Raw genomic sequence first — 18,595 nt, forward strand, 5'->3', positions numbered from 1 at the left:
AATCAAAATATATTGGGGGGGGGGGGGGGGATCAGATAGGTGAATCCGCGGGTGTCGAACCGCAAGTATGCGGGGGTCTATGGACATTCCTTTGGCTTCACCTTTCCTGGCGGAATGGGGGTGGCAACTCCTCTCCTCTGCGTCCGCCTGTTTGTGTCTCTCTTTTTCTCTTCCTGTTGGATTTCCCAGTTTGTTTGAGCTTGGACAGGAACTCCGTGCTCCGCCCCATGGTTAATAACACCGAGCCTGGAAGGACTCCCCAAGCTGCCGACGATAGTGTGGAAAAACTCCCCGGACACATTAACTTGGGACTTCCAGCCTCGTTGGAAGGGGAGGAATTGACGACGTGCCCAGCTGAATGGCGCTGCTGTCGGCTTAGTCGACTCTCGGTTTCCCGAAGCTAACAGCAACTCTCGGCGGGTGAGTTTGGACAGATTGAACGCTGAAGTTAAGCTAGCAAACTTTGGGTGTAGGCTTCCCAAATGTCGCCTGCTTGAATGTCCCCCTCCACCCTGAAATAGCAACAAACTTTACTTTAATGTCAAATATGGTGCTATTTGACTTCTAGAAGCAACTTAAAAACATGTAAGTGACTTTTTTTTCGCCCCCTTAGTGGCTCGAGTGGTGAGGCCGCGGCAGGCTCACCGCAGCGACATATTGGGGGCAGGCACTTTCTCACTTCAAAGGGAAAAGGGATCATTTTGAAATTAATAAGATGTTGTCTTGTATTTATGTTTTAATTGCATAATATGTACACAAAAGTGCTGTTCTTGAACCGGGGAGAAAGTGTGGCGAAAAAGTCGAGTTGTGGTTTATGATGCGTTCACGGGACTGTAACTCCCGTTCACTGTCATTGTGCTGCATTTAGGAGAATGGTTAAAAAAAAAGTACAGTAATTTAAAAAATAAAATCGAAGGAATACAGAACACAAAAGAGTTTTAGCCACTTTTTTCTTTAAAATCGAAAATATGTTTTCTAACTTCTCAATTTATAATGTGATGTTTCATTAATTTTAATTCATGTGACAATTTTCACATTGAAACATGTTACAACTTACAAGTCATATAACGGACTCAGAAGGTGACCTGAACAGTAAGGAATTGCAAGGACAGTTAACATTTTTAAAAGGTATTTCCTAGATATCTCTTTTCAGCTCATCCTCAACTGCGAGAGTCGTTCCAACATCAACTGGCAGGAAGTTCCGTAATGCATTGCCGGCGTTTTGGAGAAGTTGAAGAGTGCTGATAACCTAAGAGCAAGAAATGGAATGTCAATTATTAGCTTTGAAATGTAAAACATTTCATCTCACTCTCACTTATTTTTTATGACACATTTTTGGGATGGTTAACATATTTTTACACATAAATAAATAAAAAAGTGAATTAAGACATCACTGTACTTCCTGTGATGTCACAAAGAAGTTCAGATAGTTGAGTAGGCATTAAACGATGGATGTTGCTTGCTTCTCTGTTCGTCACTGTCAGCGTCACCCGCTTAGTACTAAGCCTCTTACCGTGCGCTGACAGGAGTAACACTTCTCGAGCGCAATCTCTTTTATCAGAGGAGACACTTTGGTTACCCTTTTATTTAGAAGTCATGTCTTATGCAATCAATTCTTTTTGGAAGGATTCTTGAAGCACATTGAAAGAAAAAGGTAGATTTGTGAGCAGAAGTGGGTTCTTTCCATCCCGTGCTTTCCACTTACACTTCCTCGTCTGCTCACTTGTTGCAAGTGAGATTGGCAAAACTTTAAAGGGGAACTACCACCCCCCCTTGTTTTTTGTTGTTGTTTTTTTTAATTCAATGTGTGGCATCACAAGTTCAAACGCAGAATTTGGATTAATCCTACTTCCATGATACCGATTCATCAATTTTCAGTCATTTCGTTGGTGGCCATTTTGAGCAACATCACCCTCTGCTGTTGACCGAAATTAACCTCCCAACTACTCGGCTTTGCTTTGCAAAGGTCACGCAATGCAAAAAAACTGGTTAGCGGACTACGGTCAATTTTGATGTCCTCCTGTGACCTTCCGCGGCCGACGAGCTTTGTTTGACTTGCTGATTGTTCGCTATCAGAGGGAAAATGAGCAGTCAGCATCAATGTGATGAAGCACAACTCGACACCATTTTGTTTGTTGCGCTAGGCCGGCCGGTGGTGTCAAACTGGGGTCGCCCATAATTTGGGGAGGAAGCAAAATAAACAAAAAAAACAAATACTAAAATGAAACATTTTTGCATCATCTGATTTCTGTCTTCTGTATATTTTGTGAATCTTTCCAACAGAATGACGTCCACTGTGACTTTAGAGGATGCGCTGTCCAACGTGGACCTTCTGGAGGAGCTGCCGCTGCCTGACCAGCAGCCGTGCATCGAGCCCCTCCCCTCCTCGGTCATGTACCAAGTAAGCGCTCCAATGATCCTTAATTGACAATCTGGACTAAAGTAATCCAATATCGAAACGTATGCGAGTGCTTCGGCTAATGTTGATTGTCTCAGCGACTTGTTCCGTCCTTCCTCCCGCAGCCCAACTTCAACACCAACTTTGAGGACCGCAACGCTTTCGTCACGGGCATAGCTCGATACATCGAGCAGGCTACTGTTCACTCCAGCATGGTGCGCTAGCTACATTCACTCTTTTGAAACCGGAATGTCTGATTTAGTCAAGTGTTCAGGATTTACCTTAGTCAAAGAAAAAGTTGGATTTAGAACAAGTGGATGCCACTGGGCGTCGTTGGCAGGACTCGAAAGAAATTGTGTCAAATTAGGAGGCAGGAAGAGGGCGGGCGGGGGGTCATTTCTGTGTTCTGGAATCAAACGGAACTTTGTTTGGAAGCAGCAATGCCTCGCTTTGCTCTCCTCCTCCACCCTGCCACCTCCTGGGAGTAAATGACTCATGCATGCCTTAAAGCATTTTGTGAGTGAGCTATTGGAAAACAGAGGATGGACATTTTATTAGATACAGTGTCTCAACTGTATAAAAAAAACAAAACCATTTTGATAGTGTGCCATGAAATCCGGGGCAATAAGTCGATACATAGTGACATAGTTTTTATTATTATTTTTTTTAATAAATAAAAATCTGTACAGTGGTATTTTGTACAGGGATTTATTTTTTGGGGGTACAGTCAGGGACACAATTTAAAATAAGTGCTTTTCATATGTGTAAATAGGAACAAATTTAATGTTATTTAAAATCAAATCAATTCAAATTTCATAGGAAAACCTGTGCCTAATAAATTGTCTATTCCATTTTGACATTGTTGTCGTTTGTGGCCATAGAATGAGATGCTGGAGGAGGGTCAAGAGTATGCGGTCATGCTGTACACCTGGAGGAGCTGCTCACGCGCAATTCCACAGGTAACCACCGCGAGTCATAAACCCAGCGCCACCTCGGCTTCACTCGTCGCTCTCCCCTCGCAGGTGAAATGCAACGAGCAGCCCAACCGGGTGGAGATCTACGAGAAGACGGTGGAGGTACTGGAGCCCGAAGTTACCAAACTGATGAACTTTATGTACTTTCAGGTAGGTGACACGTTTTCAATCACATCTGCAACGTCAACGCCAATCCCCCTCATTTATTTTTTTTCTTGTAGCGCACCGCCATCGACCGCTTCTGCGGCGAGGTGCGCCGCCTGTGTCACACGGAGCGGCGCAAGGACTTTGTGTCGGAGGCCTACTTGCTGACTCTGGGGAAATTCATCAACATGTTTGCCGTGCTCGACGAGCTCAAGAACATGAAGTGCAGCGTCAAGAATGACCACTCGGCTTATAAGCGGTAAGAACAAACGATGGCCTACATCTGTATCAATAAAACAACAGCAATATTTTATTATTATTAAATATTGAGAAAAATCTCAATTTTTTAAAAAAGTCAGAATTTACTGCAAAAAATGTTTAAACTGAATAAATATGATCTCCTCCCCAAGAAAAATCCAGATTTGTACCAAAATGAAAACAATGAAATAAATAAAATGAGATTTTAGGAAACGCTTGTTCCTTTTTGTCCCACAGCGCTGCCCAGTTTCTTCGTAAAATGTCTGAGCCCTCATCCATTCAGGAATCTCAAAACTTGTCCATGTTCCTGGCAAACCACAACAAAATCACTCAGGTATACAGATGTATAATGAACATTTATTTATTCCCATAAATCTCCTCGTCGTAACATTCCGCCCATTTTGCAATCGGATAAAATCATTTGAACGTTTTTCTCCACACACGCAGTCTTTGCAGCAGCAGTTGGAGGTGATCAACGGCTACGAGGAGCTGCTGGCCGACATCGTCAACTTATGCGCCGAGTATTACGACAACAAGATGTACCTGACCCCCGGAGAGAAGCACATGCTGCTCAAAGTGAGTCAGCAGTTTGCACGGTGTAATTTCTTATGCCAGAAGAACTGACCCCCCTCTACTTCCCCCCTCCCTCCCCCTTTCAACCAGGTCATGGGCTTTGGCTTGTACCTCATGGATGGAAACAGCAGCAACATTTACAAGATGGACGCCAAGAAGAGGATTAACCTGACCAAGATTGATAAATTTTTCAAGGTATGAATCGAGGAGCATCATTTTGACCGAAACTCCACCGATCATCACGTCTCGTTTCCTTCACAGCAACTACAGGTGGTTCCACTTTTCGGCGACATGCAGATCGAGTTGTCTCGGTACATCAAGACCAGCGCTCACTTTGAGGAGAACAAATCCAGGTGAGAGGAGAACTGGCACATGTCGCCCATGTCCATATAACCCATTCTGTCGTCTTACCCGAACTGTCCCACCAGGTGGACATGCACGTCCATATCCAGCAGCCCTCAGTACAACATTTGCGAGCAGATGATTCAGATCCGCGAGGATCACATGCGCTTCATCTCCGAGCTCGCCCGCTACAGCAACAGCGAGGTTGGCACGGATGACGTGAATTGTCTTAAATGGACGTGGAAGCTGATGGAAATGATTCTAGGTGGTGACCGGCTCGGGGCGTCAGGAGGCCCAGAAGACAGATTTGGAGTACAGAAAGCTTTTTGACTTGGCTCTGCAGGGAATGCAGCTCATGTCGCAGTGGAGTGCTCACGTCATGGAAGTGGTGAGTCAAAAATCAAGAAAAGTCATCATTGCCGTGTACAGTCAGCCGCCATTTTTATTCTGACACTTTTTTTTTTCTCCTCAGTACTCCTGGAAACTGGTGCATCCCACCGACAAGTATTCCAACAAGGAGTGCCCAGACAATGCCGAGGAATACGAGCGCGCCACTCGATATAACTACACCAGCGAAGAAAAGTTTGCCCTGGTGGAGGTAGGCCGATCACAATGGGGGGTTTTGTGTTCAATGAAATGTTGAATCTGAAATGTTGGGCCGTCACAGGTGATTGCCATGATAAAAGGCCTGCAGGTGCTAATGGGCCGCATGGAGAGCGTGTTCAACCACGCCATCCGCCACACCATCTACTCGGTCCTGCAGGATTTCTCGCAGGTGACCCTGCGCGACCCGCTCCGCCAGGCCATCAAGAAGAAGAAGAACGTCATCCAGAGGTGCGACCGGGCAACCCCCTCAAGCGCTTGCCATGAGCACCTTTGACACACACCCCCCCCCCCATTCTCCTCAGTGTACTCCAGGCCATCCGGAAGACAGTGTGCGACTGGGAGACGGGACGTGAGCCGCACAACGACCCGGCCCTCCGCGGGGAAAAGGACCCCAAGGGGGGATTCGACATCAAGGTCCCTCGACGAGCCGTGGGACCCTCCAGCACTCAGGTGAGACCTCATTTTGGACACATCCCACTCATGATTTTGCTACTTTAACTACTTTCCTCTTTTTTGAAGCTCTACATGGTGAGGACCATGCTGGAGTCCTTGATCGCCGACAAAAGCGGCTCCAAGAAGACCCTGCGGAGCAGTCTGGAAGGCCCCACCATCCTGGACATCGAGAGGTTCCACCGCGAGTCCTTCTTCTACACCCACCTGCTGAACTTCAGTGGTGAGCCAGCCTCCACTTCTACCAAACAAACCCGGCGCCAAAGTGATTCCAACAAATGACATGTTGTGTCTCTCTGTCCACTTGTGTGTAGAAACCTTGCAGCGCTGTTGCGACCTCTCCCAGCTATGGTTCAGGGAGTTCTTCCTGGAGCTCACCATGGGACGCAGGATCCAGTTCCCCATCGAGATGTCCATGCCATGGATCCTCACAGATCACATTCTGGAGACCAAAGAGTCCTCTATGATGGAGTGAGCACACCTCTCTTTTTTTGTTTGAGAGTTTGAATATTTGTCAATGGATTTTTTTTTTCCATTGCATGATGTGATACAAAATGTCTTTTTGTTTCAGGTACGTGCTTTATCCTCTGGATTTGTACAACGACAGCGCCCACTACGCCCTGACCAAGTTCAAGAAGCAGTTCCTCTATGACGAAATAGAAGCCGAGGTAATCCGTTTCCCATTTCTGTCTACCCGAAAACCAAAATTGGTTTTCACTCTTTCTTCATTTTGCCTTCTTTCAGGTCAACTTGTGCTTCGATCAGTTTGTTTACAAACTGGCCGATCAGATATTCGCTTACTACAAGATCCTTGCCGGAAGGTAGCTCAGAGACATTTTTTCAACAGAGCCAGAACACTGAATACAAAATCCACCCAAAAAATATTTTTCTGTTTCCTTTTAGTCTTCTCCTGGACAAACGTTTGCGTGCCGACTGTAAGAACCAAGGCGCCAACATTCCCTGGCCGGCTTCCAACCGCTACGAGACTTTGCTGAAGCAGCGCCACGTACAGGTACCGCCATCTTTCTCTTCGCCGAGCGGTAACAGCTCCGATGACACCGCCAGCATCGCTAAAACAGTTAGCTAACATGTCCGCAGCTCCTCGGCCGCTCCATCGACCTGAACAGGCTCATCACTCAGAGGGTCTCGGCCGCTTTGTACAAGTCCCTGGAGCTGGCCATCAACCGCTTTGAAAGCGAAGATCTCACTTCAATCATGGTAGGGAAAGTACTCTGATTACATTTGACGGGATGACGATGCATTAGCAGCTCATATTGTGTCTCGAAGGAACTGGAAGGACTCCTGGAGATCAACCGCCTGACGCATAAGCTACTGTGCAAGTTCTTGACGCTGGATAGCTTTGACGCCATGTTCCGCGAGGCCAACCACAACGTGTCGGCGCCGTACGGCCGCATCACGCTGCACGTCTTCTGGGAGCTCAACTATGACTTCCTGCCCAACTACTGCTACAACGGCTCCACCAACAGGTAGCGGGCGCGCCGGGACGCTCCGCCGGGACCCGAAGTCCGTCCGAACTGAGCTCTGATGTGTTGTGCTCAGGTTCGTGCGCACAGTCCTTCCTTTCTCTCAGGAGTTCCAGAGGGACAAGCCACCCAACGCTCAACCCCAGTATCTATATGGATCAAAGGTCAGTGGCGCATAGGAATTTGAATTTCTTGTAAATTTAGGATCTGCCGACCGCAAGTCACATTTGAGGAATATGGTTGGCTCGTCGCTCATTCAGAAATCAAACCTGGATTCTCATCCAATGCTCTGCTGTTAAAAAAAAAAAAAAAAGAGGGAGAGAATTGTAATTACATATCACTGCCACAAGATGGTGACAAATGACTTAAAATGGAGATGATTTTAAAGCATCAACACCATAACTGGGGGAAACTTTGCAAAAAATTTGACAAGCCATGAAATAATAAATGCTCAGTTATGCCAGACGCAGAAACCAAACCTGTAGCTGACCCTCACCCTCAGTTGGCCCACTTTATACCTCTCTAGGATTAAGTGATTCATTTATGCAGATTAGAAGAACGAATTAGGCAGTCAATTTGAAGTGGGTATTTTTTTATTTCCCGACACATAAAATTCAATCATAATCCGTCGTTCGGTACAACATAATTCTGTCTGGCCGGACAATATGGCGATGACCTCAATCCAATTGGCTCAAGCCGGCTCGCTCCCAGACAGCTGAGCCAACGCCCTGAGCTCGTGCAGGCCGCGTTGGCCGCCGTGGTCGCGGCTCCCTCGGGGAGTGTAGAGCCGACCGGACGAGGAGCGAGCCATGCGGATGGCTTCGGTCACCACCGAGCATCCTTCTCCGCCGCTCGCTCGACCCGCGCACACGCCGTGCAGGCAACTCCTTAACAGGATGCCGACTATGACCAGCAGCAGAAGGCAGCAGGTCAGCCAGGCGCCGGCGGCCATCTCCCAGCCGCCGCGCTCCTGCCCCTCGCTGCTGTCGCTCAGGGTGCCGAACACCTGGCACTGCTCCCGCGTGGGGTTGGCCGCCTGGCACGTGACGCACAGTAAATAGGTGGTCTGCGGGAGCAGGTTGGGCAAGTGGGCGGCCGTCTGGCTGACGGGGATGCGTTCCTCGTGCATGAAGCTCTTGCGCTTGAAGGCCATCAGCAAACTGTTCCAGTTGGGACTGTACATGACGCTGTAGAAGGTGTCCAGGCAGCCGGCCGACGGGGGCCAACTCACCTTGGCCGAGGTCGCCGACACGTTGTAGACTGCGATCGCCATGGGAACGGCAAAAAATGCTTCTTCCTCTTGTAATTCCAGTGCTCGCGGTGTGAAACCCACCTGGAGAAAAGGTAAAAGGCAAGCAGTCCTTAATTAATTTATACCAGGTAGCTAATAAAAATCTCTCCCACCGCGCGTCAATTTCGCTATTAATTACAAATGTCAATCGCAGCGCACGATCCCGCATTGGGATTAGGGAACAATGACAGCATAATAAGCATTCTGTGCAGGCGGATTGTCTGGAATAAAAACCGAACCACTGGCGAGATTAAATTACATAATCGCCCCCAATGATTTGCCAAGAGGTCATTGAGTCACCGCCAACCTTATGACTCTTTTTAGAATATCCCCATGATTGCTGTAAAGCAGCAGCTCACAAGCCTTGTACACTAAGTACCACCTAAAAAAAAACAAAAAAAAAAACGACTGCAAATACCACGATCATGTTTATTATCAAGATTTAGACGAGAGTTTTATTTCTAAAATGTATATTATTATTGTAAACCACAAACATCAGTTGTATTTAATGACGTAAAAAGTCTAAATATAACTGACTTGTACTTTGGATATGATTTGTGCATACCACTAGAGGGCGCATGTTTAGAACTAGTGCTTGAAAAAAAATGACAGTTCTAGATATGAAAATTGCCATCTAATTTGGTCCATTTGCTACTTTGTCAAAAATGTTTTCTTTTGTTTTGTTAGCCTTGCACAAAGTCACACTGTCTGCCATTTGTAGTCTATAGCAACAAACCAACCACTTCCACTTCTTGAATAATAAAAATACCATTTATGTTTGGAGAAATAAATAACTGCAGAAAAAGTGGGGCTTACCTCTCCGGGCTCTCAGATTATCCCGAGTCTCATCCCGTCACATCTGGGACGAACGACGCTGTCGACAAGCAGAGCGCAAATCGGTGCGTCCTCGTTTGAGCCGCCGCGCTCGGGTGTGTGCGCAGCCGCCAGTGGACTGGGAGGAAGGGAGGGGGCGGGGCCGTGGGGGCGGGTTCGACTCCAGTCCGTTATTGAAAAGAGAACAATCCCAATTTCCAAACAAACCCATCTGCTCTTAAAAAGCAATGCTGACGTTTTCTCCCTCCGTGTGGCGGCAGACGCTGAACTTGACCTACAGCAGCATTTTCAGCTGCTACCGCAACTTTGTGGGCCCACCGCACATCAAGGTCATGTGCCGGCTGCTGGGCTACCAAGGCATCGCCGTGGTGATGGAGGAGCTCCTCAAAGTGGTCAAGAGCCTGGTCAGTCCCATTTGTAGTTTGCCGACGCTGGGATGGTGCGGGTGTACCTAATGAGGTGTCTGCTGGCTGGCCTTTGTAGCTTCAGGGCACCATCATGCAATACGTGAAGACCCTGATGGAGGTGATGCCCAAGATCTGCCGACTTCCTCGCCACGAGTACGGCTCGCCAGGTTTGTGTGTGCTCAAAAAGGATGATTGGAGATCGAAATTGACACTGGCCTAGAATAAATGAATTAATGTTCCGGTTTTTTTTTCCATTTTGTTTTCATCAGGAATCCTGGAGTTCTTCCATCACCAGCTGAAGGACATCGTGGAGTACGCCGAGCTCAAGACAGTTTGCTTCCAGAGTTTACGGGAAGTGGGCAATGCCCTCCTCTTCTGTCTACTCAGCGAACAGAGTCTGGTACGACCAAAGCCTCTCCCTCTCAAATTTTCCCTAAAGGGCTTTAAAAGCAGAACTCGACTAAAAAAAAAATAATAATAATCTCACATCTGACTGATTGTGCAGTCACAGGAGGAGGTTTGTGATCTGCTCCATGCAGCACCTTTCCAGAACATTCTGCCCAGAGTCCACATTAAAGGTAAACAGCAATCAAATAAATGTATATAAATAATATGAGGATGTTTTATACCTGGAAAAAGAAATAAATGCCATTTTGTGTTGTGTTGACAGAGGGCGAGCGCTTGGACGCCAAGATGAAGCGGCTGGAGGCCAAATATACGGCGCTGCACATGGTTCCTCTCATCGAGCGTCTCGGCACGCCGCAGGTACGCCCGACTTCTTCTTTTCAACAATTTGAGTTGGAATTGAATCCAAATGTGTTCTTTTCCCCTTTCCGCAGCAAATCGCCATCGCTCGTGAAGGCGACCTTCTCACCAAGGAGCGTCTGTGCTGCGGCCTGTCCATGTTTGAGGTGATCCTGGCGCGCGTACGCGGCTTCCTGGACGACCCTATCTGGCGCGGACCTTTGCCCAGCAACGGCGTCATGCACGTGGACGAATGCGTGGAGTTCCACCGCCTGTGGAGCGCCATGCAGTTTGTCTACTGCATTCCCGTCGGCGAGCACGAGTACACCGTCGAGTAAGTGTTGCGCAATTTTTCACCTCGTAGAAGGAAACGTTATATCAACGCGTGGCTTCCGTCCGGATTTTCAGGCAATGCTTCGGCGATGGCCTCCACTGGACAGGCTGCATGATCATCAGCCTGCTGGGCCAGCAGAGACGTTTCGACATCCTGGACTTTAGCTACCACCTGCTCAAGGTGCAGAAGCACGACGGCAAGGACGAGCTCATCAAGAGCGTAGTAAGTACCCGGATGCCACAAACGGATTGTAAAGTTACATAGAGGTCTCATTTGATGTTTTTTTTTTTTTTTTTTTCCCCAGGTGCTGAAGAAAATGGTGGACCGCATCCGCAAGTTCCAAGTGCTCAACAACGAGATCTTCGCCATCCTGAACAAGTACCTCAAGTCGGGCGATGGTGAGAACATGCCGGTGGAGCACGTGCGCTGTTTCCAACCGCCCATTCATCAATCGCTGGCCAGCAGCTGAAGGCAAACATATTATTCCTTTTTTTTTTTTCTTCTCTTTGACTTGGTTAGCAAAGACCACCGGGTGTTATTCCCAACTTTTTGTATTCACACGTGCCTTATCGGGGGGAAATAGATTTGTTTTATACTTCTAGACTTTCTAAGAGATTAATATTTAAAAAAAAAAAGAAAAGATTTTGTGGTGGTGGAACATTAGACTTGAGGTGAAGTTTTTCATATTTTGCATGCCAACGCATTTCTATTGACAGTGCCTTGACTTTTAATCATCCTTTTATTATTTCAATAAATATGTAACAAATCTGTTGGTTCATCTGCAGAGATGCATTTTTTAAAAGAAATTTAAAAACAACAAAAATAGTTACTTTCACATATCACAACAATTTGTATTGACAGTCAAACCTCATGTTAAATATAAATGATATTTCCAGTGCATAAAAATTAAGTTTAACACTCCCTCTGTGCTGTGGATCAAATGGACCCGTTTTAATATTAAAATGAAAAGTATCATATTTCCGCTCATTTAAAAAACTTGATGATCTGATGATTTACTTAAAGTCTACTTAAAGTGTTCATGGGTAAAACATTTGGAATAGAGAAAAAGTAAGTACAGTCATGAGTCGTGCCTTGAGATACAAGTATAATTTGTTCTGCAGCCATGCTTGGATCTCAAAATGTCTCCAATTTCCCCATGGAAATGCAATAAATTCATTTTTCGATTACAACAGAGCTAATTGGCTAACGCCAATTTAATTGGGCCACTTGCTGATCATTTTTAAACACAAACATAACAGAAGGGTTACAGTCATACGAGTCAAACTGACCCAGGAATGCAAAAGGAAGGTTAGTCAGGAATCACTCACCTAGTTACAAATCACAACAAAAAAAAGTGTGTGTGTGTGTATTGCTATTGTATTTTGATCATTTTCACTTTCTGGAGAGAAATGCTCAGGATTACAATACAATGCCTTGTATCTCAAATCATTTTTGCCCATTGCAATGAATAGGAATGTCATGACTTGACATTATGACCTTAAAAAAATAAAATAAGTCCAGGTAGCTATGCCTGGCCACTGAACCCATAAATGACAAAAAAAAGGAACATTTGAGTGATTTCATAATTATTTTCCAAAACTGTATAAATGTATATGATTTTTTTTCACTTCATGAATTCCTCCGAGGGACTCCCGACAGTCTTTTTCTCCCCAGTGCTACAACTGAATTGAAAAGTAAGAAGAGGCGGGGGGAAAAAAATGGAAGTAAGGCAAACTAAAACAAGTACAATCCATCGCACCCGATTGTCTCTACGACGCCAGGCTCCCGTTACGCCTGGAAACGGCGTCAAACGGCGTCTCGCGCTCCTCGTCGCCATCAGCTCGGAGGAGTTGGTACGTGCCGTTGGCTTCGAGGTAGGCGCCGTTAGCGCTCCTCTGGTCCTTGCGCGTGGCGGCGGCCAGCGCGGCCAAGCTGACGCTGACGTCCTTGAAGCCGTGCAGCAAGAAGATCCCCACCACGATGGTGAGGAAGCCGGCCAGCGTGCCGATGATGTCGGCCGCGCCCATGTGCTGCCACTCCTTGAAGAGCGCCGCCGAGCAGGTGAGCACCGAAGTGGTGAAGAACACGTAGTATATGGGCGTCACCAGGGACGTGTTGAAGATGTCCAACGCCTTATTGAGGAAGTTGATCTGCGTTCCCACGCAGACCACCAGCCCCACCAGAAGGAGCCAGGCCAAAGGGGCGCGCGCCACGTTGACTCCTCCCAACGCCTCCTTGATGGCGATGCCCAGGCCCTTGACGCACGACACGGACAGCGAGCCGATGAGTGAGCAGATGCTGATATAAACCAAGATGTTGGTCTGGCCGTGGCGTGGGGCCACCCCCAAGATCAGCAACAGCACCACCGTCACCACTGCCGTCGCGAAGATGAAGAAGCCTCAACGAGACAGACAGCAAAGCAATCGGTGAAGCACGTAGTTTGGGCTCCCTCTAGCGGTATGTCAAAGAACTGTTTGTTACCTGGGTCAATCAATTTCCGTGCCATGTTGTCCAGGCTCCCAATCTCCTCCTCTTTGGGGGCGTGTATGACCATGGTGGTGGAACCCAGCACACTGAGCAGGCAGCCCAGCTTACCGTGCAGGTTCAAGCGTTCGCCCAGGAAGTATGACGACAACACCGCGCTGAAGGAGAGGAGGGGGGAAACTGTAATCGTTGACGACAACCTTCGACGTTTCCGCGAGTAAAAACGCTTAAGGATTCTTTGTGTACCTGACAAGCACGCTGAGGGCGCCTAGAGGCGTGACCAGAGTGGCGGGGGCGAAAGCGTACGCTGCAAAGTTAGCGGCTTCTCCCGCACCCACTGAAAATGACACAAAAACAACAAACATTCAAACTAATTATGCTTTTATTTCACAAACATAAATTTATAAATTCCAATTTTCTAAACAAACACGCTGTTTTTTTAAGGTTTTATGATGATGAACAATTGACTTCATAGAATTCCTAGCAGGAAAACAAACATAAACTCGGAAGCCGGCTCATGTTTGCGTTCACTTACTTGAAAGTAAACCAGCCCACCAAAGCCACTCCTTCAAATAAGCATGGCCGCCCTGACCTGAAAGGTGTGTAAGAGAAAAAAAATTGTGAAAATGTGATCTCATGACCACATTCCATTTGCATTACCACATGGAATAAAAAAACAAAACACGACTAGAGAAGAGAAAATCAAAATTGAGTAACAGGTTTTGTAATGGTCTTGCCGTTGTCTCGATGTGACGACACACAATCGTGCCTGTCCTACAATGTCCCTCCACTGGTTTGCCGCTTTCAAGTTTGACAAGTTTACCTTGCTAAAGTTCTGTTTGTCAACAAAAGCAGAAAAGCGAGCGAGTCCCACCAACATGACAAAAGCCTCCCGTGTTTGGTGGCTGTGCTGCCGAATAGAGATAAGTCGATGCTTATCTGTTGGTCGCTATCCACAGATAGTCTTTTTGTCTTTCATTGGCATGGAGACAAAGCCTCGTTTACATCTACTCAACTCAACCGGCTAGCGGACGCCGTTTGTCTCGATTGTGCAGGTGGTGGAAAGCTTCTTACCAGCTCGCATGGATCCCTTCCTGGCTAAACGTAGCAGGCCCTTCTTCTTGAGGATGAAGCTGCCTCCGATGAAGATGCTGGAGCTGACGGCCAGAGCCAGGCCGATGTAGAAGTCGTACTTGCCGCGGTCCTGAGCCATTCCGAAGCCGGGTGTGCTACTATTGCTGCTGCTGCTGTCGTTTTTCTCCTGCGTTACATCGACTACCAGGCAGCCGAGAAGTCTCTGCTGGCCAGAAGCGCAGCTCAAATCGAACCACACGCCTGAGGAGAAAAAACAAAACTGCATTGTCTCAGTGTTGTTGTTTTTTTAAACTGGCTACAAATTCTTAAATCATTCAAGACAGGTACTACAAAGAAGCAGATAAATATGATGACGATATATTCTTAGTATTAATATTTTACGCACCATTTCGGCTACAAAAAGTCCAATTGGGTTCCGACCCCGAGTCCACGACTTTAACGCTGCACTCCATGGCGAGCTACACAATCTCGTCGAACCGGCTCGGTCGCCAATGGAAACACCTAAGACACTCCACTTCCCACTTGAAGGGTGTATTCGGACGACTCGTCACGCGTTGTCTTATGTTAATTGAGGAGCATTTTTTTTTTTTCGTCCTTTCTGTTGTCTTTGTCGTCAGCGTCAGTCACTCAGGTGACCTCGACAGGTGAGCATAATTAGCCTCGCAGCTAGCTGACGCGCACGATTACGCGCTCGGGTTTGGTTGATTTTCAGTCGGAAGTCAAGTTTATTTTCCCCAAAATAAGTCAAACAAAATCGTGAAAGCTGGTGAAAGGGATTAGTTTTGAGTTAAATCCAACAAAAAGGTAAGTAAGCGACTCTCTACACACACAGTAGCAACGCTAGCTTCCCTAGCATGAGGGGCTAACAGCTAGCCAAAGTCGGTCCCGTACCTAGAAAAACATTTTTATTTGGATTAATTTATTGACAAAGTACCTTTCTAAAGACACTCCACGACAACTTTGGATCCATCACAACTTCCACTTCCTGCATCCATCACAACCGGCGAGGTGACGACGACTGGTTGGTCGTCTTTCTGGCTGGCACACCCGGCAGGATTGGACTGCCTGTGCGGCTTGTTGAGCAGCCGGCAGCGGCCCCACGTTCCAGTGTTCACGCGTGGGATCACACACTGTGCGCTTCGAGCAGAATTGGGGTCGTTTCTGGACCACATGGAGCACCGCATCTTTAAAACCTACCTGAAAAGATGCATGATTTAAAATAAGAAATCACAACTTTCAGTTCTGTAAGCAAAAACTAAAATAAAAAAGCAACTGAAAGAAACAGAAGTAGTCTATTATTCTAGTAGTGTGTGTTTTTTTTTGTTAAATAAGAAAAACAACACGGAAGTGTTGAAGGAAGTCATAATATTAATTAGTTCATGGGCACAGATAGCTGGGGGGGGGGGTACAAGGGGGTACTAGCTCCCCGCATAACAGGAACTTTGAGGCCGATTGCAGTTCCCCAAATCCGAGCTTTGCTGTTAAGTTTCATCATACGAGCTTATGTAGAAAAACTGCCAAGACACCGCAAAAGAAAAAAAAAAGATCCTTATGCAGGAATTCTGTCTGTTTCACGTTGACTCCGTTGTTGTCTGCTGCCTTCCACTCACGTGGTGGACCAACCTTAATTGACAAATGACTCATTCTGAGGGCTGGACATGACCCAGGACACTACTTGTATTCATCCTCTGACACACACACATATTAGTTGGATGGAAACATTGTGAGTCACTCAGGACGACAGTAGGAAGTGTTGGAATTTATTTCTAATTTAACATGAACTCGAGTTACTAATCTGACTCCAATTTGTGACTTTACCCAACTGCCACTCATCCAACAATATGCGCGCTCGTTCTGCAATAGAAAGGTATCAGGAAGCCGGCATTTTCACACACGAGTGGATTTATTCCTAACACACAAATCTAATACATCACCTGGGTCTCGGGTCCCTCTCAGTACACCTCTGTACGCCTCTGTTGCCAACCAGCAGACGTACTCTACATCCGAGTTGCCCAGCCATTAGTTATACTACACAATATGCAAATGGCACATCAGCAAAGGCATTCTGTCATTATTCTATTGGCTATGTGTCAACTGCAGTTAACTTTAGCTTGCTCTCATTGGTCTTTCTTCTCCTGCCGAATAACTTGCTCGCTCCTCCTGGTTGTAGATTTCCATATAGGGTCACCAATTGTTATCGATCAGATGGCCCTGTGGGTCGTCCTTGTTGCTGCTCCTGGATGATCTTTTTGTTCTGGAACGCAGACGTCCTCGCACCAACCACATATTTTGTTTTGTTCCCACTGTCACACACTCAGCAGTTTCATACTCTCATGCACAAGATGTCTAATGAACTATTTCAAGATCAAATTCTTATATTCCTTCAGAAGAAGGTCAACGCTTCACTCGAGGAGCTTGAGTGAGAATCCATTGGTGGAAATGGGTGCCAGCTTGACTCTGTTCTGCTGTCACTTCTACCAAATGTACAAAAGAGGCAAGAAAAATGCAGTTTTGCGGTAAGTTTATGTTTTCCAAATCGTCCAAGCCAGCCTCGTTCCTCGTTCTCACTTTGCAGAATGCCCAACACCAAAGCTTGCAAGATACCAGAGGAGTTATCCGGCGGATCCAGCGGTGGTGACACAGAGGTGGAGATTCTTTTCGGGCAGGCGCCGGAAAACAGACCGCCGTGGCTCACGCAGTCGAGCCCGAGGATAAATAAACGTGCCTCGTCGTCCAGCAGAAGGGAATCGGACCGAGAACTGCAAGCTTTCATCAGCATGAGGAATCAGGTTGACAAGGCCACGGAGGTGAGACGTGCTTGTGTTGGTTTCATCAGGGTCGGGGGTCGGCAAGACTTTCCACACAAAACCGATACAAAGATAGTTCAAAACATCACGTTAACAAAATCAGAGCACGAGTAAACACATTTTGCTGACTGGCCAGTTCATGTGACACACAACTTTCAAATTCCGCTCAAAAGGATACCGGGAACACATTAAACAATTAAACAATTAAATAATGTTCCTTCTGGATAATTAGGTCAACAACCAGTTTAATCTAGCAAATATAAATAAGCCATTAGCTTCAGACCTCCCCCTTCACCCCCACCCTGCCTTCCAGGAATTAAAATAGATACAAAACAAGGATGAAAATAGCAAAGGACTTGTGCACTTGTAAACACTTGGAAAAGTGGGGAGTTTCCGCCACCTAGTGGCATTTACGGGAATCTATGACGATGCAAAATTGAAGACAATCATTTAATCCATTGAGTGTGTGCTCTTTTTAACCAATATTACCAATCATGTCTTTTGTCAAGGAATGGGAACAGCTGAATTATGACATTCACACACTACGCTACGCCAAACGAGAAGTGAGAGCACGATGGAAAAAAATCCTGCTGCAATTAGGTGAGATACTGTTTTGATTTGAAAGATGTGTGTTGATGTGACTTTGGGTGGATGGGTTCTCCTTCTGCAGGTTATCAATCTGAGGTGGATGCCTTGTTGTACGTCAACAATCAAAGTTACTTCAATAAAGACCGGGAGGGTCTCACCAGAGCTACAGAACTCTTGACCCAATTGTTGGAACACACGTCCCTGTTTCCTGTAGGAACGGGACATCAGACCAGATACCTCTATGTCATGGTACACACACCCATCCTTAACTTAATGAAAGGCGAGCTAACTAAATGGTCCGTGAATGGAATTAACATGCCACAGGCAGTTGATTGTATAAAGCATCAGGACTGACCTTGCCATGTTTCTTTTTTTTTGCACGGCTTTTTCAGGACCGTCTGGTTTCTCTGGACAGCGCAGACGACTTTGTCAGACTGGCGATGGAAAAATATCCAAAGAGACAAGATGGGTAAAACGGAGCACATAACTGATGTGTATGTATGCAATATTAGATACTGTTTTTTTTTTTTCTGTAATCCATGTTGTTGTTGTTGTTTTTGTACTTTAACTTAATGGCAATTTAATTGATAACATGAACTGCTACATTGGGTTGCTAATGACATGAATGGTAATGAAATACAAGAATAAAATACCATTCTAGAATTGTACTGGATTTGTATAAATTAAATGTATGTACACAATTTGTGGTGTTGGCAAAATAAAATGTTTATTTTATAATAAAAAGGATATTCATTTTGCCGTTCAGATCCTTGTTCTAGAAC

At 46.2% G+C, this 18,595-nt stretch overlaps 4 protein-coding genes across 5 annotated transcripts; 2 read left to right on the forward strand and 2 right to left on the reverse strand.

Annotated features, from left to right (window-relative positions):
• The first annotated feature begins 67 nt into the window (after window positions 1–67).
• On the forward strand, window positions 68–11,609 carry cyfip1 (cytoplasmic FMR1 interacting protein 1). Its single transcript, XM_085927298.1, has 31 exons — window positions 68–420; window positions 2,284–2,401; window positions 2,524–2,613; window positions 3,280–3,357; window positions 3,421–3,522; window positions 3,594–3,775; window positions 4,012–4,108; window positions 4,222–4,350; window positions 4,438–4,542; window positions 4,609–4,700; window positions 4,776–4,893; window positions 4,955–5,077; window positions 5,162–5,287; window positions 5,357–5,523; window positions 5,598–5,745; window positions 5,815–5,968; window positions 6,060–6,216; window positions 6,317–6,413; window positions 6,490–6,566; window positions 6,649–6,757; window positions 6,844–6,963; window positions 7,033–7,232; window positions 7,306–7,393; window positions 9,615–9,758; window positions 9,838–9,928; window positions 10,031–10,161; window positions 10,267–10,339; window positions 10,432–10,526; window positions 10,601–10,839; window positions 10,914–11,061; window positions 11,144–11,609. Exons 2-31 carry the CDS (start codon window positions 2,285–2,287, stop codon window positions 11,306–11,308), a joined length of 3,762 nt encoding a protein of 1,253 aa, XP_085783424.1. The 5' UTR covers window positions 68–420; window position 2,284; the 3' UTR covers window positions 11,309–11,609.
• On the reverse strand, window positions 7,921–8,528 carry fndc9 (fibronectin type III domain containing 9). Its single transcript, XM_085927321.1, has one exon. It carries the CDS (start codon window positions 8,500–8,502, stop codon window positions 7,921–7,923), a length of 582 nt encoding a protein of 193 aa, XP_085783447.1. The 5' UTR covers window positions 8,503–8,528.
• On the reverse strand, window positions 11,543–15,579 carry nipa2 (NIPA magnesium transporter 2). 2 transcript variants are annotated; one of them, XM_085927311.1, is made up of 6 exons: window positions 15,353–15,579; window positions 14,398–14,658; window positions 13,859–13,915; window positions 13,570–13,660; window positions 13,321–13,481; window positions 11,543–13,237 (listed from the first exon to the last, which is right to left on the reverse strand). In XM_085927311.1, exons 2-6 carry the CDS (start codon window positions 14,534–14,536, stop codon window positions 12,609–12,611), a joined length of 1,077 nt encoding a protein of 358 aa, XP_085783437.1. In that variant the 5' UTR covers window positions 14,537–14,658; window positions 15,353–15,579; the 3' UTR covers window positions 11,543–12,608. The 2 variants fall into 2 exon arrangements, with proteins under 2 accessions (XP_085783437.1, XP_085783436.1); XM_085927310.1 differs by lacking the exon at window positions 15,353–15,579 and adding an exon at window positions 14,804–15,292.
• Window positions 15,580–16,810: 1,231 nt separating this feature from the next.
• Window positions 16,811–18,477, forward strand: LOC147047536 (melanoregulin). Its single transcript, XM_085928388.1, has 5 exons — window positions 16,811–16,934; window positions 16,994–17,225; window positions 17,735–17,825; window positions 17,896–18,062; window positions 18,206–18,477. Exons 1-5 carry the CDS (start codon window positions 16,858–16,860, stop codon window positions 18,284–18,286), a joined length of 648 nt encoding a protein of 215 aa, XP_085784514.1. The 5' UTR covers window positions 16,811–16,857; the 3' UTR covers window positions 18,287–18,477.
• Window positions 18,478–18,595: the final 118 nt, after the last annotated feature.

The sequence above is a fragment of the Syngnathus leptorhynchus genome, chromosome 13, assembly GCF_054491065.1.
Source record: "Syngnathus leptorhynchus isolate UIUO chromosome 13, UIUO_Slep, whole genome shotgun sequence".
NCBI classification, from domain to species: domain Eukaryota; kingdom Metazoa; phylum Chordata; class Actinopteri; order Syngnathiformes; family Syngnathidae; genus Syngnathus; species Syngnathus leptorhynchus.